Source organism: Schistocerca nitens, chromosome 2, assembly GCF_023898315.1.
Source record: "Schistocerca nitens isolate TAMUIC-IGC-003100 chromosome 2, iqSchNite1.1, whole genome shotgun sequence".
NCBI classification, from domain to species: Eukaryota; Metazoa; Arthropoda; class Insecta; order Orthoptera; family Acrididae; genus Schistocerca; species Schistocerca nitens.
Genome location: NC_064615.1, coordinates 980,131,271 through 980,157,852, shown reverse-complemented (window position 1 = coordinate 980,157,852; position 26,582 = coordinate 980,131,271). Strand labels below are relative to the sequence as shown.

The 26,582-nt window shown below is 39.7% G+C and overlaps 1 protein-coding gene across 4 annotated transcripts in view; it reads left to right on the top strand.

Annotated features, from left to right (window-relative positions):
* LOC126237308 (pre-mRNA-processing factor 17) overlaps window positions 1–26,582 on the top strand; it is a 66,009-nt gene that overhangs the window by 19,006 nt on the left and 20,421 nt on the right. For all 4 annotated transcript variants that reach the window (XM_049947268.1, XM_049947269.1, XM_049947270.1 and 1 more), the window contains 4 exons: window positions 6,640–6,869; window positions 18,166–18,262; window positions 18,396–18,610; window positions 22,415–22,523. In XM_049947268.1, coding sequence (XP_049803225.1) covers window positions 6,640–6,869; window positions 18,166–18,262; window positions 18,396–18,610; window positions 22,415–22,523 — 651 coding nt within the window. The remainder of the gene's footprint in view (window positions 1–6,639; window positions 6,870–18,165; window positions 18,263–18,395; window positions 18,611–22,414; window positions 22,524–26,582) is intronic.

Sequence of the window (26,582 nt, the reverse complement as noted above, 5' to 3'; positions counted from 1 at the left end):
AAGTCCACCAGTAATGCGTGTACTCATAATCAACCAAGTAGTATCACTCACAAATTTGTCATGTAGTACTCACATCTTAAACCGATGAAAGTTCTCAGTAATGCAACCCACAAAGTTCATAACATTTGAATAAAGAGTTTGTTGTTTATTATGACATAGATGAGTTGTATTCAGAAATTATCAGAATTTTTAGATGCACAAAAAAAGATTGTGTTATGAAACACTTCAGAGTAAAGTGTGTTGAGATGACATTGGTATGGCACATTATATTAATATCAAATGGAATCAAGAGGACACACATTTGGATGAAATTATGTTTGGTCAGATTGTTGACAGACTAGAAGTAAGCCGCAGTCATTGCAAAGTTGGAGTCAGAGTTGAATGTCAGCCTTACGTCATTTCAGTGCTACAGAGAAGATTCCAGGGATGAAGAAACATTCAGTGGCAGTGTGAACAAGATGGACAAATTGCTACAATCCAATACCACAATCCAAAGACATCTGGCCAGCACAATACCTACCCTGGCTAGGTTCATTGCAGCAAGCTTTGGATTACTCAGCTACTGTTACAGAACATATTTTGGACCTCAAGTGGTAACTTTGTATGTTCAATGACACACTACAACCATTCTGCTCACACTAAGATGCCTTCTTGCTTGGCATACATGTGTGTTATGCGTAGCCAACCATGAGAGTAACTAGTGTTGGGGAACAGTTGGAATGGAATTTTAAATATCAAATACAGGTAACTTTAATTGCACAGTGTGTCTATATCACAGAGATTATATAAAATTTCTCTAAACAATGGAAAAACCAGGATGGAATAAAGACAGTAGTTCGAAAAGGACACATTACTACTCACTTTATAGAAGAGGTGTTGTGTTGTAGACAGGCATAACAAAAAACTGCTATACATTTGAGCTTTCAACCATAAAGCCTTTTTCTAAAGTAGGAAAATGACAACAACAATAACAGCAGCAGCAGCAACAAAAACAACACACACACACACACACACACACACACACACACACACACAATCACTATCTCTGGTCAGTGAGACTAGGCTGTGAGCAACTGCACCTGATGAGAGAACCAGTCCTTGGGTTGTGGGGTTAAGGAGGAGGCTGGGGTGGAGGGGGGAGTGATAGCATGGTAGATGTGGGGGATAGTGTGGTGCTGCTTGTGGGAGCATGCAGGATGTGGTGGGGATAGAGTAAGGCTGCTAAGAGTAGTCAGGTGGTTTGAGAGGGGGAGGTGGGGGGAGCAGAAAAGGAGAGAAATATGGGGGAGGGAGGGATGGCATGGGGAGAGTAGTGGGTGCATTGGTTAGAACAGAAGGCTGTGATGTGGTTGAGTGGGAGTAGGGAAGGGGACAGGTGGGGTGAAGGACAGGGAATAGTGAAGGTTAAAGCCAAGGGGGTTACAGGAACATATAGGATATACCAGGTGTACCGGTATGAAATGAGCGTTAAGATACAAATGTGTCAATGGGGAACATTGTTGTGAACGAGCCTTAATTATTTTTTTGTTTGGTTGGTATGACATCTGTCAAAGATATTTAGTATACATCAAGTCATGGAACAAACAACATCATATGTTTTCATTGTGTTAACAATGTTGAATTTTATACCAGAAAGTGATGATTTGCGGAAAGCATTAATTTTTTGTTTTCATTTGAAAAAGAGTGCTGCAGAGTCACATCGAATGCTTGTCGAGGCATATGGTGATCATGCTCTATCAGAAGCAACATGCAAAAGATGGTTTCAACGGCTCAGAAATAATGATTTTGATGTAAGAAATGAAGAACATGGAAGACCACCAAAAAAGTTTGAAGACGCCGAATTGCAAGCAATATTGGATGACGATGATACTTTGAGTCAGAAGCAAATGGCAGCAATGGTAAATATTGCACAACAAACAATTTCTGACCATTTGAAAGCTATGGGAAAAATCCAAAAGTGTGGAAAATGGGTGCCACATGAATTGAATGAAAGACAGATGGAAAACCGAAAAACCATTTTTCAAATTTTGCTTCAAAGACATGAAAGAAAATCAGTTTTGCATTGAATTGTTGCTGGCAATTAAAATGGATTTATTTTAAGAATCCTAAAGGGGAAAAATCATGGGTTAAGCCGGGACAACCATCAACATCGACTGCAAAACCAGATTGATTCGGCAAGAAGACCATGCTCTGTTTGGTGGGATCAGATAGGTGTGGTGTATCATGAGCTTCTAAAACCCAGTGAAACTGTGAATACTAATCGCTACAGACAATAAATGATCATTTTGAACTATGCATTGATCAAAAAAAGACCAGAATGGGCCAGAAGACATGGCAAAGTAATTTTTTCACATGACAATGCACCTGCACACAAAGCAAAACTGGTTTAGGATACAATCAAAACACTTGGTTGGGAGCTGCTACCCCATCCATCATATTCACCAGACTTGGCCCCTTCCGACTACCATTTGTTTTCATCAATGGGAGACACATTGGCTGAGAAACACTTCGATTCCTACGAAGAAGTCGAAAATTAGGTGTCTGATTGGTTTGGTTCAAAAGACGAACATTTCTATTGGCGTGGTGTCCACAAAATGCCAGAAAGGTGGTCAAAATGTATAGAAAGCAATGGTCAGCACTTTGAATAAAATGTTTTTACTTTTCAATTCAAAATTAGTGTTTCATTTTCACAAAAAACGCTCATTTCATACCGGTACACCTGGTATTACAGGGAGCATTTCCACCTGTGGGTAGGAAGGGTCCACGTGGAGCAGGCTATGAAACAGTCATTGAAGTGAAGCATGTTGTGGTGGGCAGCATGTTCAGCAAATGTGTGGTCCAAGTGTTTTTTGGCCACACTTTGTTGGTGGCCATTCATGCAAACAGACATCTTATTGGTTGCAGCTTAATTTTTAGATCACATAACTGCTTTCACAAGTAGCCTTGCCTTTGATGGGATAGGTGATGCCCGTGACTGGACTGGAGTGGGTGGTGGTAGGAGGATGTATGGGACTGGTCTTGCATCTAGGTCTATTGCAGGGATATAAACCGTGGAGCAAGGTGATGTGAGTAGGAATGCACAAGGATACTGTGCAAGTTTGGTGGATGGCAGAATACACTGTGGGAGGGATGGGAAAAATAGAGGGTAGGATGTTCGTCATTTCAGGTCACAAGAAGTAGTTGGAGAATGTGATTCAGTTGCTCCAATCCTGGGCGGTACTGAGTCACCAGGGGAGTGCCTATTTGTGGCTAAATGGTGACAAATTGAGAGTTGGTAGGTGACTGGGGAGACAAGGCACAAGAGATTTGTTTCTGTACAAGGTTGGGAGGATAATTTTGGTGTGTGAAGGCCTTTATATATTTGGAGAAGGACTGCTTGTCACTATAGATGTGACAACCATTGGTGGATAGGCTGTATGGAAGGAATTTCTTCATGTGGAGTTGGTGGCAGCTGTCAAAGTGGAGGTGTTGCCAGTGGTTGGTAGCTGTGATGTGGATGGAGGTACTGATGTAACCATCTTTGAGGTGGATGTCAACATCCAGGAAGATGGGTTGATTCCCCAAATCCCTCAACACGGAAGCTAACCTAATATCCACGGAAAGCATCAATTCACCAACTAAAAACTGATCTTGACCTTATATTACTACCTGTTGACAAAGGCTCTAATGCTGTGGTTTTGAACCACAGGGATTTCTGGTGGAAGGATTCCACAAGCTGTAAGATTTGTTCACCTACTAATGCCTCAGTGACCTCATTCCAGAAATCCAAAAGGATGTCCAGTCTCTCCTCAAATCCTTAGGCCCATCCCAGAACCTTTCCCGTGAGTCTGACCCCTACCACTCCCTACACTCCTATCTCCTACATGTTCCTGTTCCTTTATCACATGACACTCTGCTTGCCCATCACTGTTAATGTCACCTTCCTCTGCACTAACTTCCCCAATGCCCATGGCCTTTTGACTTTTGAACACTACCTTTCCCATTGACCGACTGGCTTCAAATCTGTAACTGTGGTGCAAAAATAGGCACCTGAATGGCCCCATCCTATACCAAACTATTCATGCAAGACCTGTCCCAAACATCCTCCTGCTACCAAGTACTCGAGCCCAGTCACTGGTGTCACTTACTCCACAAAGGCAGGGTTACCTGTGAAAGAAGTCGTGTGATCTACAAACTAAGGGAAACACTGTGCTGCTTTGTACATGATCATGACAACCAACAAGCTGTTTGTCCGCATGAATGGCCACCGGCAAACTGTGGCCAAGAATCAGCTGGACAACCCAGTTGCTGAATACATTGCCCAATACAGCGTGTTTCACTTCAGTGCCTGCTCCACAGTCAGTGCTACCAGGATCTTTTCTACCACCAGCAGCTTTTCTGAACTGCACAGGTGGGAAATCTCTCCCCCTTATCCTCAACCTTCGCTAGTCCCTGTCCTTCACCCATATACCCCCTTCCCTGCTCCCACTCCAGCATGTCACAAGCTTCTATTCCACCAATGTACTCACTCACTAGCCTTTTTCTCCTCCTGCATTTCTCTCCTTTTCTGCTCACTACCCCCCCCCCCCCCCCCATCCAACCCATCCACTCTTTCATACCTCCCGACTGCACCTCTGCACCCCTACCCTACCCCTCCACATCCCTGTGTGCTCCCGCAAGTAGCACTACACTGCCCCCTACACCTACCCTGCCATCCCCCCTCCCCTCCCCAACCCAGCCTCCTCCTCAACCTCACCACCCACAGCTTACTTCTTCCATCAGGCACATTTGCTCATTGCTCGCAGTCCGGTGTTAGAGGCCAGAGACAGTGGTTACGTGTGTGTGTGTGTGTGTGTGTGTTGCCTACTTTAGAAGAAGGCCTTTTAGCTGAAAGTGCAAATGTATAGTAGTGACAGGAAATAAAGTTTTGGAGACAATAAAGTGAGCAGCCATGTGTTGGATCTAGTTGGTCGTTTCACAGTTTGCTCGCATTGTGACAATCATAAATACATCTTTTCTTTTCAGAAAAAATACCTTATGTTTGTGACCACACAAGAATCTCAGTCTGAGATACCATTTTGCTATCTAATTTAACCGCCTAATAATACAACATTTAATATAAAACTAAACAGTTTTGTGGCCTACGTTGGTGTGACGCAACACTAGTCTTTCTTAACCCTCAATACAGGCATGTAATATACATTGCTCTTGTTGAAGCTCTATAGTTTGTGATCATTTTGAAACCCCCAAGCCAGGGCTTCCTGTCATTGTGGTCGTAATATTAAATATCTACGTTCTGTGGACCCACTGCTGACACTGAGTACACTAAAATGTGGTAATGAAATGGTGCTCAACCACAGAGGTAGCCTGTTCGAAACATCTGTCGAATACGTGATCACCAGAGTTTGGTCTTTAAGGAAATAAAAAGTTGTGCTATATGCATCCTGGTCATCAAACTTTTCACTGTTTAAACATAGATATCCATTGGGTGATAAAGTTACTCTTAATGCTGACCTTTGTGCTATGCAGTAGAGGTAAGTTATGCACTGGAAATGATTCCACTCGCTCCCCTTTATTTTTAATGTCATATCTAACAACAGTGTAAACATAACAACAGAGTGTGCATGTCGTGTATAGTGTTTCAAAACCAGATTTGTCCATCCATATCTAGAAATCCTGTGCTAAAGGCAAAATCTTTGGGAAAGGACACAGCTGATTTCCATTCCTGATCTGAGTTTGTTCTCATATCTAAATGACCTTATATCAAGGGAGTGATAAACATTATTATTCCTTCCATCCTATAGGCTGGGTGAGGTCTAAAATAAATAACTTGTGTATAAAACTTGCTGTATAGGTAGTCCCACATTGATACAACTCTACTACTAATAAATGTGCATTGATTAGACGTAAATTTTCTGCCATGTGTAAATTTTGTGATCATTTTGGTAGATCTGTCTGGGATAAGTCATTAGCGATGAATGTTTTCCTGCTCAAATATTTGAATAAACTTATTAGAATAGCAAAAATGTCCAATAAAGAATTCATACAAGTCTGATGTCCGCACTTACTACGAGAATAATGTTTGTTCTTCAATGCCTTAAGTTTGTATAACAGATTTCAAAACTATTATGATGGTCATCAGTCTCATAACTCATGTTTGCTGTTGGACTGCAAGTTTTGAATGACTCCTCACAACTGCTTTGACGGGAGCTGTTTAATCACAGGTTTAGCACAACACACGAACAGCATATGTAAGACCAGGTATATAACGTGGATTTAGTATTATTGTACAAAGAGAAAACAGAAAGAGGCCGGCCGGGGTGGCCGAGCGGTTCTAAGCGCTACAGTCTGGAACCGCGCGACTGCTACGGTCGCAGGTTCGAATCCTGCCTCGGGCATGGATGTGTGTGATGTCCTTAGGTTAGTTAGGTTAGTTCTATGGGACTGATGACCTTAGAAGTTAAGTCCCATTTTTTCCCCCTTTCTGGAAGTGTATGATACATTTACATTCATTGAATTAGTGGAATATTACAGGAAATTGAGCCTTAACTAAGTTAGTTTTCTTTTAAGTATGGCATGAGCTGCAGTGTAAATAAAAATAACACATTAAAATGAAACCATTAATGTGCCTTTGATCTATTACTTATTATTTTTGTGTAGGCTATGCATTGGATCCTACTGTTGATGGAGTTACTGGAAATGGAAATCAGATTGTTGGTGCAACTGAAGCAGCCAAAGAATCTGATGGTAAGACAGTCTTTGAAACCACCAAGGAACGCCTTCTTGACAAAAGGAAAAGAAACAAGAATGACAACCCTTCTGACATTGAAGGATTTCTTGGGCCATGGGGAGGATATACTGATGAGCAGAGGGTAATGAGACCTAATGAGGTATGTAATTTAATATATCTCCACATCCACTCAGTGCCACTAGAGTTTGGAATATAATAAATAATCTGATAGTGCTGGATGCAGTAATTATCTTTGGTGACCTTGCCTGGAACATGCAACAACAGGCATACCAGGTGTTGTAGTGGATACACAGAAACCAACAGTGAAAACATCAGATATGTTTGTCCTTCATTCTAGAACCGTATCCTTTGTTTGCAAATAATATTGTAATACTTGTGAAGAGTGCCTGAAATATCTCTCTTTGACTATAGAAAATTGCAAATTTAAATACCTCACTATTGTATTTCAATATCAATTTACAAAACCTGAAAGTACATACGTCAGTGATTAGTTAGCACAGATGCAATAGTTTACATACCAGTTTACAAGTATGTATAATATTATCACTCTTCTGGGACAAATGCTATAACTAATTTGATATGATAAACTATTTTTTGTTATTTCCAGCTTTAAGCAAATTCATTTATAATTAATGGGTTATTAAAAAAGTCATCACTTTTTAAACTGAATATCTGAGTTCATTACACGTTAACAGTTCTGTTTATGCTTGGGTCTCCAGTCACATTAAGTTTCTCAAGAGAAACCACTTTTCAGCACAGATGTGTTTTTCTTTTTAATTTTAAACAAATACTTTATATTATAAAATCATGATTTTACACAAAAGGTGTATGTTACTTTATCAAAACTGATGTACCTACGTTCATGATGCACATGATTTGAGATCATGCACCCATACAGTTGACAGGCCCACTTATGGAGGCTGCCTGAATCGGTGTCCTGGCGCAGTTTGATGAGCCACCAAGGAAACTATTATTTAAGCGATCACAGACGAATGCTCAGCCTATTCTGTAACCTGTATTACTTACTACTGTCCATTCAATATGTTCAGTGCTATGCGCAACCTGTACTTCATTTATCTTATGTTGGCTCTATGAAGTACTACGTTCTGTAAATTGTGTTTGTTCTTTCCGTAACAAACTTGGCAATGAGTGAGGCTACGTTTGTTTGCTTGCCAGTGTCAATGCTAAGTCACCCGACAAACCTCTTGATGGAAGAAATACTCCAAGGTATCGTTGCCCAGCAGCAGGCTTTTACAGAACAACTCTCTGTCAGGTGACATCTGTGTGTTCGCGGCTGTTTACTCTTCCGTCAGTGCAGCTGTAACCCTTTCCGGCATATGATGAATTGGCTGAAGATTGGGACTCCTATGAGACATGGTTACACTAACATTTTCAGGTTTTTCGCATGGGCAATGCAAACCTGTGTAGGGCTTTCTTTCTTTCTTTCCTGGATTTCACCACAAATGTATCAGTTGTTGGGCCAATTTGCACCTTTGCAAGAACCAGCCAACTTGTAATTTGATGAAATGCTCAAGCTTATCTCACCCTATTACTGTGACAGAACACATGTCATTGCGACGCATATAGAATTTTACCATTGTCAGAAATGGCCAAACTAATCTTACAAAGCCTGGGCAGCAGAACTTCACGAGAGGAGCCGTCATTTTAAATTTGTCACTAGTCCCCATCACGTTGATCACATGGTGTGTGGTGATATTATTTGTCTGGCACTGGGTAGGGAAGTCTGCGAAAAAGCACTTTGGTGTGAGAATCCTATGTGTATGGATGTGCTCAATATAGCACAGTCCTGAGAAGTGTTACAAGGCACAGGCATTCAGATTGCTGCATGGGGGGAGATATTGGAAGTTGTTCAGTCAACCCCTGTTAGGCACACTGCAAGTGTTCAGGATGATGGGGAAGTTTCGCCTCTGCGGTGACTTCAGTGTCACGATTAATGCACATCCTTGAAAGATACGCACCCTTTGCCGTGCACTGACAGGTTGTTCCCAAAATTATCAGGCAGCCACTACAATTACCTCAATGATATCGTTGTTTTGTGTTTTGTAGTCTGTGGGCCTCAAGTGCAATCTTGCCAAATCTCAGTTTTTTCAAGCCTCACTTAAGTACTTAGGTTTTGATGTTGTGTCACCATGTTGATGCAATTGCAGTTTTGCCACAGCAGACCTGCAGTAAGGAACTGCAGGTATTTCTAGGTAAAGCTGCGTACTGCTGTTTTTATAGGATGCATCCACTGCTGCTCAGCCCCTGTGTATGCTTTTGCGTAAAACTGTGCTTTTTTTCTGGTCCCTAGCTTGGAGCTGAGTGTTCGCTTTGCTTAAATCTAAGCTACAATCTGCCCCGTGTCTGGCCACTTTTCAACTGGGTCAGCATCTTGTGTTGGCTACAGATGCCTCTCAGCACTATGTTGGCTCACAAATATGCAAATTGGTCTGAACGACCCATTGCTTACATTTCTAAGACTTGAACTCCCACTCACCAGCAGTATTCTCAGATTGGAAAGGAGGCTTGAGCAGTTGTGTTGAGTTCCATTTAATCATGGATCACAAGCTGTTGGTTGCTCTTTTCAACCCTTCAGTTTCCTTGTCAGACAAGGCAGTACATTGTATGCAGAGGTGGACACTCTTCCTCTCCCGATACCATTATCAGATCCATTACCGGCCGACAGCGCAACACACCAACACCAATTCCTTATCTCAGATTCTTATTGGGTTGGACCTGGTGTTCAATCAGAATGAATTGCTTTGTTCATATTTAGATACTGAGAACCAGACTGCAGTCAATGGTTTTTCCCATCACTGGTGCCATGATTGCATCGGTTGTCGCCGTGGATCCTGTACTTACTCAGTTCATGTCTTTTGTGCAGCACAGGTGGCCGTAAAAACACGCGGGCCGTGCCTCAGATCCCTTGCATAATTACTTCTCCCTCCAGCACTGCCTTTCTGTGTTTGACAGGGTTCTTTTGTTAGCTCTCCAGGTTATGATTCTTGCTTCCTTATGCCATAATGTACTGCGACTTCTGCACATTGGTACTTGGAAGACCTCCTGAATCACAGACAGGCGCAATGAAAAGACTGCTAAATAAGTAATCTTTCAGCCAAGAAGCTTTCTTCTGAATTAGACCACACACACACACACACACACACACACACACGCACACATTTTCATCAAATTCATTCTGGGGGGGGGGGGGGATACAGGAAAAGGAAGGAGTTGAAAGGGGGGACTGGCAAAAGGGGGTGACAAGGAGATAGAGGACCATAGAACAGGCACCCTTGAAAACTGCTCGAATTGAAATGCAGTAAAATAAACTAAGACAACTAAGAGTCATTAGTAATTAATTACAAAAGTTGCTCAGGATCCACAGGAAGGGACAGCAAGGTACGGTGAGAGAGAAATCACATCTTAACAAGGGAAAGTGAGGAAGGGGCGGAGGGAATGAGTGACATGTAAGGAAATTGAAAACTGAAAGAAGACAAAACTGTATAGTAGCCTGACATGATACGTTCTGTATGTTGTTATGTGTAGTCAATAATTTTTGTAACAGTTTATTGGATAAATTGTAATTTTAACTTCCTGTTTTGCTGGATGATTTGAAAATGTGTTCAAGTAACCGAAAACTAGTCAGCAATTAAATAAAAAGCGAATTTTGCAACTTTGGCTATTTCTATATCGAACTATGTTATGCATGTTGACTGATGTAGGATATGGTCACAAAAAAGAATCTTCAATTAAATATACGTAAAAAAAAGTGTTCCACAAACCAAGCAAAAGCAAAAATAGATGCAACGGATAGTTGTGAAATTATTAGCTTTCAACAGTTTAGGTCAAAATAGAAAGAGGTATTGGAGGAAATAAGATTCATTAGAAATTAATTAAGAAAGTTACTCAGGACCTACAGGAGACGATGACAAGACAGGATGAAAGAGAAATCACATTTCTTAACATAAGAAAGTGAGAAATAGTAAGTAGCCATGATATATGGGTTGTTGTTGCAGTCTTCAGTCCTGAGACTGGTTTGATGCAGCTCTCCATGTTACTCTATCCTGTGCAAGCTTCTTCATCTCCCAGTACCTACTGCAACCTACATCCTTCTGAATCTGCTTAGTGTATTCATCTCTTGGTCTCCCTCTACGATTTTTACCCTCCACGCTGCCCTCCAATGTTAAATTTGTGATCCCTTGATGCCTCAGAACATGTCCTACCAACCGATCCCTTCTTCTAGTCAAGTTGTGCCACAAACTTCTCTTCTCCCCAATCCTATTCAATACCTCCTCATTAGTTACGTGATCTACCCACCTTATCTTCAGCATTCTTCTGTAGCACCACATTTCGAAAGCTTCTATTCTCTTCTTGTCCACACTAGTTATCGTCCATGTTTCACTTCCATACATGGCTACATTCCATACAAATACTTTCAGAAACGACTTCCTGACACTTAAATCTATACTCGATGTTAACAAATTTCTCTTCTTCAGAAACGCTTTCCTTGTCATTGCCAGTCTACAATTTATATCATCTCTACTTCGACCATCATCAGTAATTTTACTCCCTAAATAGCAAAGCTCCTTTACTACTTTAAGTATCTCATTTCCTAATCTAATTCCCTCAGCATCACCCGATTTAATTTGACTACATTCCATTATCCTCATTTTGCTTTTGTTGATGTTCATCTTATATCCTCCTTTCAAGACACTGTCCATTCCGTTCAACTGCTCTTCCAAGTCTTTTGCTGTCACTGACAGAATTACAATGTCATTGGCGAACCTCAAAGTTTTTACTTCTTCTCCATGAATTTTAATGCCTACTCCGAATTTTTCATTTGTTTCCTTTACTGCTTGCTCAATATACAGATTGAATAACATCGGGGAGAGGCTACAACCCTGTCTCACTCCTTTCCCAACCACTGCTTCCATTTCATGCCCCTCGACTCTTACAACTGCCATCTGGTTTCTGTACAAATTGTAAATAACCTTTCGCTCCCTGTATTTTACCCCTGCCACCTTCAGAATTTGAAAGAGAGTATTCCAGTTAACATTGTCAAAAGCTTTCTCTAAGTCTACAAATGCTAGAAACGTAGGTTTGCCTTTTCTTAATCTTTCTTCTAAGATAAGTCGTAAGGTTAGTATTGCCTCACGTGTTCCAACATTTCTACGGAATCCAAACTGATCTTCCCCGAGGTCCGCTTCTACCAGTTTTTCCATTCGTCTGTAAAGAATTCGCGTTAGTATTTTGCAGCTGTGACTTATTAAACTGATAGTTCGGTAATTTTCACATCTGTCAATACCTGCTTTCTTTGGGATTGGAATTATTATATTGTTCTTGAAGTCTGAGGGTATTTCGCCTGTCTCATACATCGTGCTCACCAGATGGTAGAGTTTTGTCATGACTGGCTCTCCCGAGGCCATCAGTAGTTCTAATGGAATGTTGTCTACTCCCGGGGCCTTGTTTCGACTCAGGTCTTTCAGTGCTCTCTCAAACTCTTCACACAGTATCTTATCTCCCATTTTGTCTTCATCTACATCCTCTTCCATTTCCATAATATTGTCCTCAAGTACATCGCCCTTGTATAAACCCTCTATATACTCCTTCCACCGTTCTGCCTTCCCTTCTTTGCTTAGAACTGGGTTGCTATCTGAGCTCTTGATATTCATACAAGTGGTTCTCTTCTCTCCAAAGGTCTCTTTAATTTTCCTGTAGGCAGTATCTATCTTACCCCTAGTGAGACAAGCCTCTACATCCTTACATTTGTCCTCTAGCTATCCCTGCTTAGCCATTTTGCACTTCCTGTCGATTTCATTTTTGAGATGTTTGTATTCCTTTTTGCCTGCTTCATTTACTGCATTTTTATATTTTCTCCTTTCATCAATTAAATTCAATATTTCTTCTGTTACCCAAGGATTTCTATTAGCCCTCGTCTTTTTACCTACTTGATCCTCTGCTGCCTTCACTACTTCATCCCTCAGAGCTACCCATTCTTCTTCTACTGTATTTCTTTCCCCCATTCCTGTCAATTGTTCCCTTATGCTCTCCCTGAAACTCTCTACAACCTCTCGTTCTTTCAGTTTATCCAGGTCCCATATCCTTAAATTCCCACCTTTTTGCAGTTTCTTCAGTTTCAATCTGCAGATCATAACCAATTGATTGTGATCAGAATCCACATCTGCCTCTGGAAATGTCTTACAATTTAAAACATGGTTCCTAAATCTCTGTCTTACCATTATATAATCTATCTGATACCTTTTAGTATCTCCAGGATTCTTCCAGATATACAACCTTCTTTTATGATTCTTGAACCAAGTGTTAGCTATGATTAGGTTATGCTATGTGCAAAATTCTACAAGGTGGCTTCCTCTTTCATTTCTTCCCCCCAATCCATATTCACCTACTATGTTTCCTTCTCTCCCTTTTCCTACTGACGAATTCCAGTCACCCATGACTATTAAATTTTCGTCTCCCTTCACTACCTGAATAATTTCTTTTATCTCGTCATACATTTCATCAATTTCTTCATCATCTACAGAGCTAGTTGGCATATAAACTTGTACTACTGTAGTAGCCATGGGCTTTGTGTCTATCTTGGCCACAATAATGCGTTCACTATGCTGTTTGTAGTAGCTAACCCGCACTCCTATTTTTTTATTCATTATTAAACCTACTCCTGCATTACCCCCATTTGATTTTGTATTTATAACCCTGTAATCACCTGACCAAAAGTCTTGTTCCTCCTGCCACCGAACTTCACTAATTCCCACTATATCTAACTTTAACTTATCCATTTCCCTTTTTAAATTTTCTAACCTACCTGCCCGATTAAGGGATCTGACATTCCACGCTCCGATCTGTAGAACGCCAGTTTTCTTTCTCCTGATAACGACGCCCTCTTGAGTAGTCCCCGCCCGGAGATCCGAATGGGGGACTATTTTACCTCCGGAATATTTTACCCAAGAGGACGCCATCATCATTTAATCATACAGTAAAGCTGCATGTCCTCGGGAAAAATTATGGCTGTAGTTTCCCCTTGCTTTCAGCCGTTCGCAGTACCAGCACAGCAAGGCCGTTTTGGTTAATGTTACAAGGCCAGATCAGTCAATCATCCAGACTGTTGCCCCTGCAACTACTGAAAAGGCTGCTGCCCCTCCTCAGGAACCACATGTTTGTCTGGCCTCACAACAGATACCCCTTCGTTGTGGTTGCAACTACGGTACGGCCATCTGTATCGCTGAGGCACGCAAGCCTTCCCACCAACGGCAAGGTCCATGGTTCATGGGGGGGGATATGGGTAAATGAAATGAAAATGACAGATATGTCCCAAGAGTTATGATATTAATTATGACAGTGTCTTCAAACAAATATTGTGGTGCTGGTAGTAAGTTAGATGGTAAACTAAGGTGATTATTGCGTGAGGTTTTTTTACTTATCAGAGTGCTGCAGACATGTATTTTTGATTTTTGTATTGTTAATGTTGGATGTGTTTTTAATGATAATTCTAATTTTTTTTCAATACTTATTAAGGTAAATCTACTAAACTAGTGGGAAAAATGAATGCTTCAGGAGGTGTGACATGAAGTGCCATATTGCATGGAACCAAGATAAAGGACAATAAAGTTATGTTCTGATTGCTATACTAGGGACACAGTTGGAACCATGCGCTAATTATGAAAATTGTGATGTCTTACACACCTATATTTGACAATCTGAAAGACTGGTTGGTTGTTAGAGCTTTATACAGTATTGGTAAGCTTTAAGAAAGCTGCCAGTACTGCATCGATGACCAGGGTTCACGCTATATTGCATCCAGTCACATATGACCACCAAGAAGCATTTTTTGGAGAATAATCTATAAGGAAGTGCACTGCATGCTAATTTTCCTCTCATCCTTACTTCCTTGCTACTAACCTCTGGTGGCATGATGAAAGATGCAACTGGAGTGTTGAAATGACCACGTACTTCCTAGGTCCCCTATCTTTTAAAAGAGTATTGAACAGTTTAGAATACATACAGTACATCACCCAACCCATTGCTGTTCTCTTTCTGCGAAGTCGTGGAAATCTATTCTTCTAGGGAAACAGTTGTCACACTCACAGTTATCGTATTTCCCACTGCTCTCTTCAGGAAGTTCTCCCCGTCCTCCTTAGTGCAGTCTATCTTCAGTAAATACTTGTGTTTGAAGACAGATGTCATTGCCAATGTAAGTTGGTGTGAACATCTTGCTCTGCCATTGCTTAAATGACACCACTTCATAGATAAGTTTGAATTTAAAAGCTTTGTCAGTAACTTGTAATATGTGGTTTTTGCTGAGATGGAAAATGTACAGTATTGTTCACTGATTTACTTTTTGCTTTTAAATGGGAAAACATGGGGAAGGGGGGGGGGGGAATTGGATGCTGTATATGGTGATCCTTTGCAATCAGTGACAACAGTTAGATATTGCTTCAGTGGATTTCACCATGTTTTTGATGATGATCACCCAGGACAGCCCACAGATGTGATTACTGAAAAAGTAATTGATCATGACATGATTCTTGCTGATTGTCAAAAGCAATTACACAGAGTGCATTGATGGGAACGGCAAGTGATATTTTGTGTAATGAGTTGATGATAAAATTTTGTTGGCCCAGTGACATAAGAATGAGGTGGCAGTGATTAGGAGCTTCAACAGGAACAAGAAGCAATATTAGAAAAGGGGTAAGACAAGGATGTGCTCTCTCTCCTCTTATATTCAATGCTTACATCCAGGAAGCTGTAGACTAAGTTCGGGAAACTACTCAGGTGGGTATCAAAATTATTGGGCAGAAGATAGACATGCTACGTTATGTAGATGATATTGCTATGGTCACGGAGACAAAAGAAGATCTAGAGGAAGGCCTCAGAACAATGGAAAAAATTCTGTGCAATCAGTATGGAATGAGAATAAACAAGAAAAAGACTAGAGTGATGGTATGCAGGGCAGGAGCAGAATATGAACTTCTGAGAATGAGTATTGGAAGAGAGAAGCCAGAAGTGATAGAGGAATTTACTTACCTGGGAAGCAGAATCACAAGGGATGGTAGAAGCCGGAAAGAAATTGCGAGCAGAATACAAAAGGACAAAATTGCATTTAATTGGAGGAGGAACTTACTCATCAGCAAAAACGTCAGTCTGAAAGTAAGGAAACGTGTCATGAAAGTTTTCGTTTGGAGTGTGGCCCTATACGGATGTGAAACTTGGTCTATTGGAAGAGAAGAGAGAAGATGTCTAGAGGCCCTGGAGATGTGGTGCTATAGAAGGATGATGATGATCAGTTGGAGAAATAATAGTAACAAATGAAGAGGTGCTTAGAAGAGTACAGGAAACCATATCTCTGTGGAGGCACATCCAAATAAGAAGAGACAAACTTGTAGGGCACTCCTACGACACAACATCATTGGAACAATAGCAGAAGGAGCTATTGAGGGAAGGAATTAGAGGGAGCGACCAAGGATATCGTACATGCAACAGATCATAAATGACGTTGGATGTAACACATACGTGGAAATGAAGAGGAAGGCAGACAGAAGAGAGGAATGGCACTCTGCTGCAAACCAACCTCACTGTTGAACACTAAAAGAAGAAGAAAGAAGTGACTGCCTCAGTGGGTGGTCATGGTAGATAACAAGTGTGGCTTTCAAATTGGATGCTGTGTGTGAAGCAATGTAAATGAGCTCCACAGGATATTTTGCTTCGATTTTACCACCATCCATCAGACTTGGGTTCCGAGAAGGCAAAGACAATCCCATTGGTTGGAAAAGTCATAACAGTGATTTCCTGGATGTGAAGTAAGTCTATAAGAATGACTTCTTAGAAAAGAAGAAAACAATCACTGGACAGTACCACAGTGAAACATTGGGCTGTTTCAATGATAAGTAGAAGGAAACATGACCCCATTTGGCAAAGAAGAAAGCGCTGTTTCACAACAACACATCAGGAAATTCTTGCCACAGAACTGCTTGAGCTGATGCAACACACTCTGTAGTTGAATCGTTTGGTGCCCTGTGATTTCTTCTAATTCCCAAGAAGAAAGGGATTGTGGGCAAGATATTCTGCGCAGATGAGGTGGTCATTATTGAGATAGAGGCATACGTTAGAGAGTTTCACAGTACCCATTTTTTTAAAGAAGTTTAATCTTTTTGGGACATTGCATATATCCCTAAAATGGAACTGTGTTCAAAAATTAATAATTTGTTTTAAAAAATGGTATCTTGATTCCTAAAACAGGTACTTATTCAACCAGTGTCATATGATAATCTCTGTATTTGATTGTAGGATTGTTTTAGAGCTATATACGGCCAAAAAGATTCTAAAATTGTTCTCCAGACATTATGTCTGTATATGTATTTGCTGTTATAATCCATCAACTTGTCTCCAACTCATAGTGGCTTAATGAGCGATGTGTCTCTATGCACTCCTGGAAATTGTTTTGGTGCTCAGTTCTTCCAGGGCCATTTTGATGCTTTCTTTGGTGTCCTGTATCCACTTGCTCCTTGGTTTTCCTCTACATCTTTGATCTGTTCTTCCACGCATTACAGTTTGTACTGGTAATTCTTCTGCTGTTGTGACATGCCCAAAGTACCTTAATTTCATCTGAAGAGTTTTGGTCTCCAAAGATAGTTCAGGTTTTATTTTTTCTAGGATTAGTTTATTTTTTTGGTCTGTGAATTCCTCGGGATCCTTCTTCAAAGAATCAGTTTTCTTGTGATACACTTTTTTATTGTCAGTGACTCACATCCTTACATAACTGTGGGAAACATCAAAGTTTCAGCCACTTTATCTTGGGCAGTAGTGACAGTTTCCTTTCCTTTAGCAACTTGTGTAATTGTAGTGACTTTTCCAAGGTTTACACTTCTTAATTTCTCAGTGTGGAGCTGGTTGTTGTTATTATAGGTTCTAAAAGTGTATACTGGTATTGACCGAATTCCTCCATAATTTCTCTATCACCACATTAGTCTCCATTCCTGTAGTCAAAATTGTTTTCTTCAAATTTAGCCTTAGGCCAACATTTTCACTATTATTTTATATTCTTTCCAGTATACTTTACATGTCCACTGCACTGTGTGGTGTAAGGGTTGTCTAAGCTGTATATCTTAAGTCGTTACTCAAATACCCCTCAGTTTTAATTCCAGTTTCCATATGTGTTAGACCTTCAGTTCTCAGTAGGTGCTCATCATACAAATTGAAAAGAAATGGAGATAGTATACATCCTAACTGACTTCTTTCCTTATCCCGAAAGTTTATGATCGTATGCATGTACAACCTACATAATGAGTGACTAACACTTCATTCATGTGGGACCATTGTTTTAGGGTGTTCATATTTTTATTTGCGCAGATCTGTATGTTGTTAACAGTAATGTATATCTTAGATTTATACCAGTTGACAATTGATTTTATGTTTGACAGGAAGAAGCAGCTGAATTGGAAGAAATACTTGCAAAACGGCAGAAGCGAGGGAAGCAAGCAGATGAGAAGCCCCTTGAGGAGAAAACTGTGTTGCATAGTGAGTATCCAATACCCTTCCAGACACTTTTTCTGTGTAATTTTTATATTACAAAAAAAGATAATGGCATTTGAAAAATGTGTGTGGCATGTGATAAATGTATGTCACAAAAATGTGATGTCTCTCATTTCAGTTAAGGATCCAGTTGACTATCAGGGCAGGTCATTCCTCCATGCTCCACAGGATGTTGGTGTTAACCTTAAATCAGATTCGCCTCCTGATCGTTGCTTCTTACCAAAGACTCACATTCACACATGGCAAGGACATACCAAAGGAATTTCTGCAATACGTTGGTTTCCAAAAACAGCTCATCTTTTGCTTTCATGCAGCATGGATTGCAGGGTCAAAGTAAGTTTATTTCAAGTAAATAGTTGTAAGTTCTAAACATAATGGGATTTTTGTGAAACAGGTTGTCCAGTGAACCTTGAAATCTGAAAAATTTGGAAAAAGGCAAGAATTTTCAAAATCGGGAAAAAACAAGAAAAAACCTTAAATTTTATTTAAAAACCTTGATTTTTTTCTGTACCATACTCATATTGATATGTTATCAGTGATATTTCAAATAGCATTCAAATATTCAAAGGGGAATCTACATGTTACTCACATAATACTTGTTGGTGATTCAATGTTTTCACAATAATTGGTAACTGCTTTGTACTTGTCAAGGTGTCGCATGAGGTGGGGATCCACGGAAGGTGATTGATGCTACCGCTGAGAGGTAGGGAGAGATGGGAGAATTCATTGCTTCGAAGTCTAGATTCCTGAGTCACCAAGTTTCTGAAGCTGTCAATAACAAAGTGATAGCTCCAGAACTGACATTCTTCAGTTGAACAGCACACTTGTTGGAACCATTTTTACTCGATTTTCAGACTGATGTCCCAATGGCTTCATTTCTGTATGATGTACTATATTATCTCATGAACATTTTGATACAGTGAGTTGTGGAACTGGACATCTTAAAAAGCAAATACTCAACTTTAATGAAAATCAGCTTAAAGGATGTAAAGAATCTTATTAAAGCCAGACAATTCACTCTGCATTCTGCTACAAGATGTGCACTGAAAAAAATTTAGAATGCACCTGAGGAGGAAATATTGTTGCTAAAGGAAAATATGCAAACATATTATTGGGATAGTAGAGAAATGGTGAGAAAGATCACAGCCCAAATAGAATTTAACGCACATGGTTTCCTGCTTGAATCCATAAATCACATTAAACCAGGAAGCAGCTCGTCTTGAAATTTTGGTATCAAACGGAAGAATGTCATGTTTAAAGGCAGACCTTGTCAAACTTGAATTTGTGGAGATCTACAGGGAAAAAGAACTGAAAACGAGATGAAATGTTACAAGAGAAATGAAAATCGTTGTGGTAAATTCTGGATTAATATAATCAAATTATCTTCAAAACCATGCCCAAATTTCCAAAATTTTATGCAAATTATTTTAATAATCTCATCGAAATGATACTGTTGAGTGAGGCTTTCCTGTAAACCTCAAAATTGTTGTTGGGGAGGGGGCAAAAAGCCTTATTCCTCAAAGATACATATATGACACAGTCCAGGATGCAAATCGAGTTGACAGTTTCAACATTGACAAAAGTTTTATACACTGTTTTCACAGTACACATTCTTTGTACAAAGGTGATGTGAAACATAAGGTGAAGGAAGTTGAAAAAGAAAAGAAGGAACCATTGATTATTGAACAAATGAAAGCAGGCTGAAATCAAAGAATTGGAAACAAAAGGACCACATAAGTTAATTGAAGCCTCAAAGATTTCAGCAGAGACAGAAAATTTAAAGAAATGATTTATTCATTTTTATCATGATGAATTTGTTTGGTTTGTTTCCTGTGATCAGCAAGTTACAGTGTATATATATTTATAAAAACAGAATTTGTAATTTTTTATTGGGTGTAAATCAGAATACAGTATTTAATATTTTAAAAATATTTTAATTTGTATCTGTTACGTATGCTGCTTAAGAAATAACACATAATTAGTTATGCACTTTGTAATAATTGTCAATGTAAAGTATTGAAAAAAGGATGTTTTAGTCTCAAATTTAGTAAAAAAGCAACTTGGAAAAAATTTGCTGTGAAAAACCTGGAAAAAAACCTTGAATTTGGAAATGATCAATAGCTGGACACCCTGTGAAAGTAGTAACAGCACTTCTTTTATTTTCTGTTGTGTGGTTGTTACTGGTGTTTTGATTTTTGCATTGAAGATTTCATTTGCAACTACTGCAGAAGAGGAAGATATTGCTTTCATGGTATTCTTCTTTGTTTTTATTTCTTCCTCTCTTTTTGAAGTGTGTTTGTTTTTAAATTTTGCAACACCATTCTCAATCTTTTTGCATCTGGTAATCTACAGGGATCCAATAAATGCTAGACACTCTTGTAATGTAAGTTCTGTTCGCAGCTGTCATTTTTCATTTTTTTTCAGAATAAAATTAGTCATAAGCTGCATTATTGAAATATTTTATTGGTGTGTGTGTGTGTGTGTGTGTGTGTGTGTGTGTGTGTGTGTGTGTGTGTGTGTAAGTCTTTCCGCTCCCGGGATTGGAATGACTCCTTACCCTCTCCCTTAAAACCCACATCCTTTCGTCTTTCCCTCTCCTTCCCTCTTTCCTGATGAAGCAACCGTGGGTTGCGAAATCTTGAATTTTGTGTGTGTGTTTGTGTTTGTTTGTGTCTCTATCAACATACCAACGCTTTTGTTTGGTAAGTTACATCATCTTTGTTTTTAGATATATTTTTCCCACGTGGAATGTTTCCCTCTATTATATTCACTTTATTTAATTGGATAGATAAAAAAGCTACTCACCAAGTGGCGGCAGAACACACACATAAAAGACTGTTGTGATTGACAAGCTTTCGGAGCCAGTGGCTTCTCCTTCAGGCAGAAGGGTTGAAGGGGATGGAAGAAGGGTGAAGGAAAAGGACTGGAGAGGTCTAAGAAAAGGGGTAGATGTTGGGAAAGTCAGCCAGAACTGCAGGTCAGGTGAGACTTACCATACGGGATGAGAAGGAAAGACTGATTGTTGGGGACTGCATCGGACGAGACTTAGAAACCTGAGAGCTTAAAGGTGGAAGACAGGGTAATATGCAAGACAGAGATTACTACTAAAACATGGTGCATGAGTTAATAAGAGTGAGAAGCTAAGTGCTAGTATTGAAGTCACTTGTTTTCCACAAGGAGTAGATTAAAATAGTGCAGGATTTACAAACAGTCCAGCTTTTAGCTGTGTCACTAACCCAAAGCACCAAGTTGGCGCTGAGGTAACTCAGTCGGTCTCCTGTAAGAATATTTATATTACAAAGAATGATATTCATAGATTTGTAGCCTGGGTCATTTTTAGAAACTGAACATATCAAACAAAAAGAAGATGAGATGATTTCAGTGTGCAGTCCGAATAAATTCATTTGTTTGTAGAATATCTGCATAAACCAGTGGTTTCACAGTTGGTTATTTGTTACTCATTGTAACAATAGTTTTGACCCTGAAACTCTTATAATATGAAACTAAAGAATCCTTGCATTGTTATGCATTCATAGATAAAACACAGTACATTCAATCTGCATTGCAAAAGACTTCACCACTCTTCTAAAATTTGCACAAGAGAGAGAGAGAGAGAGAGAGAGAGAGAGAGAAACAGTATATGAAACAGAATTCTTTAAATGTGTCAATGTTTATTTTGGCAGGAAAGGGATTTGGAAATCACATGTTGAATATATTCTTAAATGTCTAAGATCTACAACTTTTGTAGTACAGGTAATAACAAATTATGAAGATAAAAATGTTATTTTTTTCTATTTTCACTCACTGTTGACCTACAGCATCTGAGCAGCACTTCACTGACTGAGGAACAAAGTATTCACTGTGGAGAAGTGTGTAATAAGGATAATGTGTGGTGTTCATTTTAAAGCATCTTTTAGGCAACTCTTGAAATAGTTTGGTATATTGGTTGAAACTCTGCAATACATTTACTTATGAAAATTGTTATCAGTGACCAGTCACAGCTTGAAACTGACAGTAATGTTCACAAACATAATAGCAGAATCAGAAATGAATTATTGTAACTAATAACTTATACTATAAATAATTAAACATTTACATGTACACAATAACTAACCACACTTTTTATTTACTTTCCAGTTGTGGGAAGTTTATCATGAGAGACGATGTGTTCGAACATATTATGGTCATCGACAGGCTGTGAGAGATGTTAGCTTCAATAATGATGGAACACAGTTTCTTTCAGCAGGTAAGAAAAATTGTTCAAATGAAACATTTGTTTGTTAGTGTCAAGAGTTGAAATTAGGTAACATAGAAAACTATTCCTTCATAATTAAAAAAAAAATAGACATCTTATAATCATTTCTTGTCTTGTGCACTAAGCAGAGTATTCTAATGTTGCTAGTCACTCAACACTGTCAGAAATATTTTATAATATGCCCTGCTGACTCCAGAGACACATCCTCATTCTTTATACAATGAGAGACTATGTCGTTATTCACAGCCACCTCTCCTTGAAGAGAAAAAGTGCAAACAAATCCATAGTATGACTGTGGAAAGCAACTCCTGCAGTGTTCATGAAGTGAAATAAAAACATGTTGGACTATCCCTCCTTGTCTTTGAGTGCCCATTTCTGTCCTTATCCATCCCATCACACACAACAATCTCATATCAGACAGTATCCAGTTGAGATTTTTACTAGTGCATAGATGTCAGCCGGACACTCTGACTCACTTAGAAGATGGTCAGTCCTATGTAAAACACTGTGCAGTGAACAGATTTAAGTCTTTGAATGACATATTTGATTTCACATGTTGCTCTGGCTTTTACATTGTTGGATTTACCAATTGTGGGGTTGGAGTAAGTGGTAGTGGGTGGGTGGATGGGGCAGCTTTTATAGTGCGATTGATTGCAGGTGTATGTGCCTTGAGGTAAGGATAATGGTCTAGGGATTGGGAACGTCATATTATTTGAGAAGGATGTTACGAGAGTTATGAGGGCAAGGGATGGCTTCAGTGGGTAGTGTGGGAAGGAAAAGTGATAAATACTTTCATTTGAGGGCTTAAGAAAGTCTTACCTGTTGCTAGAGTGTTATGATGGATTACCCACAAGGCCTGTCCTGTTGTCTCTCTTGCCCTGTAATCCTTTGTAACTTTACTCTCTATCCCTGATTAGTCTTGTCTTTTCAAATCCTTTCTTCTCTATTGCCAGATGGAGAATCTCTGGTTACAAGAGCTACTGTTTGTGTGTCTTTTGCTTTGTACTTTTTTGTACCACTGCTTCATTGTTTTATAAATATAATTGCAATGTTAAAGCACAGTGTTATAGATGGCTTCAGCATTACAGAGGAAAGACTCAGCTAGAATCAGTCAACTCATACAGGTATATGGTTTTTGACAATTTGTAGAGACATGAAATGGAATGATCACATAGACTCAGTCATAATTAAAGCCAGTAGTGGACTTCTGTTCATTGGTAGGATATTGGAAAAATTCAGACTGTCTACAAAGGCTATTGTTTATAAAACGTTCATGCTACCCGTTCGAAAATATTGTTCAAGTGTGTAGAATCTAAACCAGGACTAACAGAGAATATTGAATGTATAAAAAGACTGGCAGCACAAATGGTCGCAGGTTTGCTTGACCCGTGAGAGGGTGTTGTGGAAATGCTGAAGAATCTGAACTTGAACTCGTAGATGCGCAAAGGTCACTAAGTTTCAAGAACTTGTCTTATGGGAGGAATATTAGGGATATGCTACAGTTCCCTGCATACTGCTCCAGTAGAGTCTGACTAGACTAATTACAGCATGCATAAAGCAATATAACTAGGTGCTCTTCCCACACTCCATACACAGATGCAGTGGGAGGAAACTCCAATATGTAATTCATTGGGAAGTACCCTCTGTCGTGCACTTCACAATGGCTTACAGAGTATGGATGTACGAGGTGCATTCAAGTTCTAAGGCCTCCGATTTTTTTTCTAATTAACTACTCACTCGAAATCGATGAAACTGGCGTTACTTCTCGACGTAATCGCCCTGCAGACGTACACATTTTTCACAACGCTGACGCCATGATTCCGTGGCAGCGGCAAAGGCTTCTTTAGGAGTCTGTTTTGACACTGGAAAATCGCTGAGGCAATAGCAGCACGGCTGGTGAATGTGCGGCCACGGAGAGTGTCTTTCATTGTTGGAAAAAGCCAAAAGTCACTAGGAGCCAGGTCAGGTGAGTAGGGAGCATGAGGAATCACTTCAAAGTTGTTATCACGAAGAAACTGTTGCGTAACGTTAGCTCGATGTGTGGGTGTGTTGTCTTGGTGAAACAGCACATGCGCAGCCCTTCCCGGACGTTTTTGTTGCAGTGCAGGAAGGAATTTGTTCTTCAAAACATTTTCGTAGGATGCACCTGTTACCGTAGTGCCCTTTGGAACGCAATGGGTAAGGATTACGCCCTCGCTGTCCCAGAACATGGACACCATCATTTTTTCAGCACTGGCGGTTACCCGAAATTATTTTGGTGGCCATGAATCTGTGTGCTTCCATTGAGCTGACTGGCGCTTTGTTTCTGGATTGAAAAATGGCATCCACGTCTCATCCATTGTCACAACCGATGAAAAGAAAGTCCCATTCATGCTGTCGTTGTGCGTCAACATTGCTTGGCAACATGCCACACGGGCAGCCATGTGGTCATCCGTCAGCATTCGTGGCACCCACCTGGATGACACTTTTCGCATTTTCAGGTCGTCATGCAGGATTGTGTGCACAGAACCCACAAAAATGCCAACTCTGGAGGCGATCTGTTCAACAGTCATTCGGCAATCCCCCAAAACAATTCTCTCCACTTTCTCGATCATGACGTCAGACCGGCATGTGCGAGCCCGAGGTTGTTTCGGTTTGTTGTCACACGATGTTCTGCCTTCATTAAACTGTCGCACCCACGAACGCACTTTCGACACATCCATAACTCCATCACCACATGTCTACTTCAACTGTCGATGAATTTCAATTGGTTTCACACCACGCAAATTCAGAAAACGAATGATCGCACGCTTTTCAAGTAAGGAAAACGTCGCCATTTTAAGTATTTAAAACAGTTCTCATTCTCGCCGCTGGCGGTAAAATTCCATCTGCCGTACGGTGCTGCCATCTCTGGGACGTATTGACAATGAACGTGGCCTCATTTTAAAACAATGCGCATGTTTCTATCTCTTTCCAGTCCGGAGAAAAAAATCGGAGGTCTTAGAACTTGAATGCACCTCGTAAGTGTAGAAACGACTATTCTTTGCATGCTGGCAAAATTTTGTTATTATGCTCATTATCATATTTATCACTTCATGACTGTAAATCTGTGTGGTATGCCTGTTGTGATACTATACCTATGACAGCGAAACATTGCACTTGACGGTTCACATTACATCAAGTTAGGTTGGCTATACTGCAATTGCGATGTTGCAACAGCAGCCTCTATACACATAGCAGACAATACGGTTTTCTGTTCCATCTTGTAAATGTAAGCTATTGAGCAGTAACAGAACATATAATGATTCGTTTTTGACTTGCTACCACAATGACAGCAAATAAACAACTGCAAACAATGTATATGGCCCTCTGTAAAGTTTTACCATATATATATAATCATAATGAAGCAAACACTTTCGATAATGATGCAAAGAAATACAGAAAATAAGCATTTGATGATGACTGATATCTTGAAAACAATGTGGTACATAGTTTACAAAATAAGTAATAACAGAGACTACAAATTATCGCTCTATATCTTATAATAATAAATAACAGATATTCGTTACTCTTCACTCACCATTTTACAGTGACAATGGCACAATTCCATGCAGCTCCCCATCGTCACTGTATTCGGAATTGGCGCCAAAACCATTTTCATGGTCATCACCACAAATGCAAATTGAATGAGTTTCCTTGCTCATAATTTTATGCAAGAATATGCTTTGAGCTGTAGCAATATGCACCTTTTCTAACAGGACTTTGCGTTCATCTAACACTTTGAAACAGAAATTCCTTACTTTTCAGCACAATTTATAGTGACATTTTCCAACCTCTAAAAAGTTCACTTTCTTTTAATGACAGTAGTAACTTTGCTACCATAGGATGCTCTTTCTTGCTGTAGTAAGCATAAATATGCATGCAGTCTAAGTCGATGACAGGGTGAGGTTGCTTTTACTTCTTTCTGTGAGTCGTTAAAAATGTATTATCTGGTACAGATGGTGTGGAATCATTATGGTTCATGTCTACATCTCTCACCTTTTGCGTAGGAACTGATGGCTGTCAATGAAT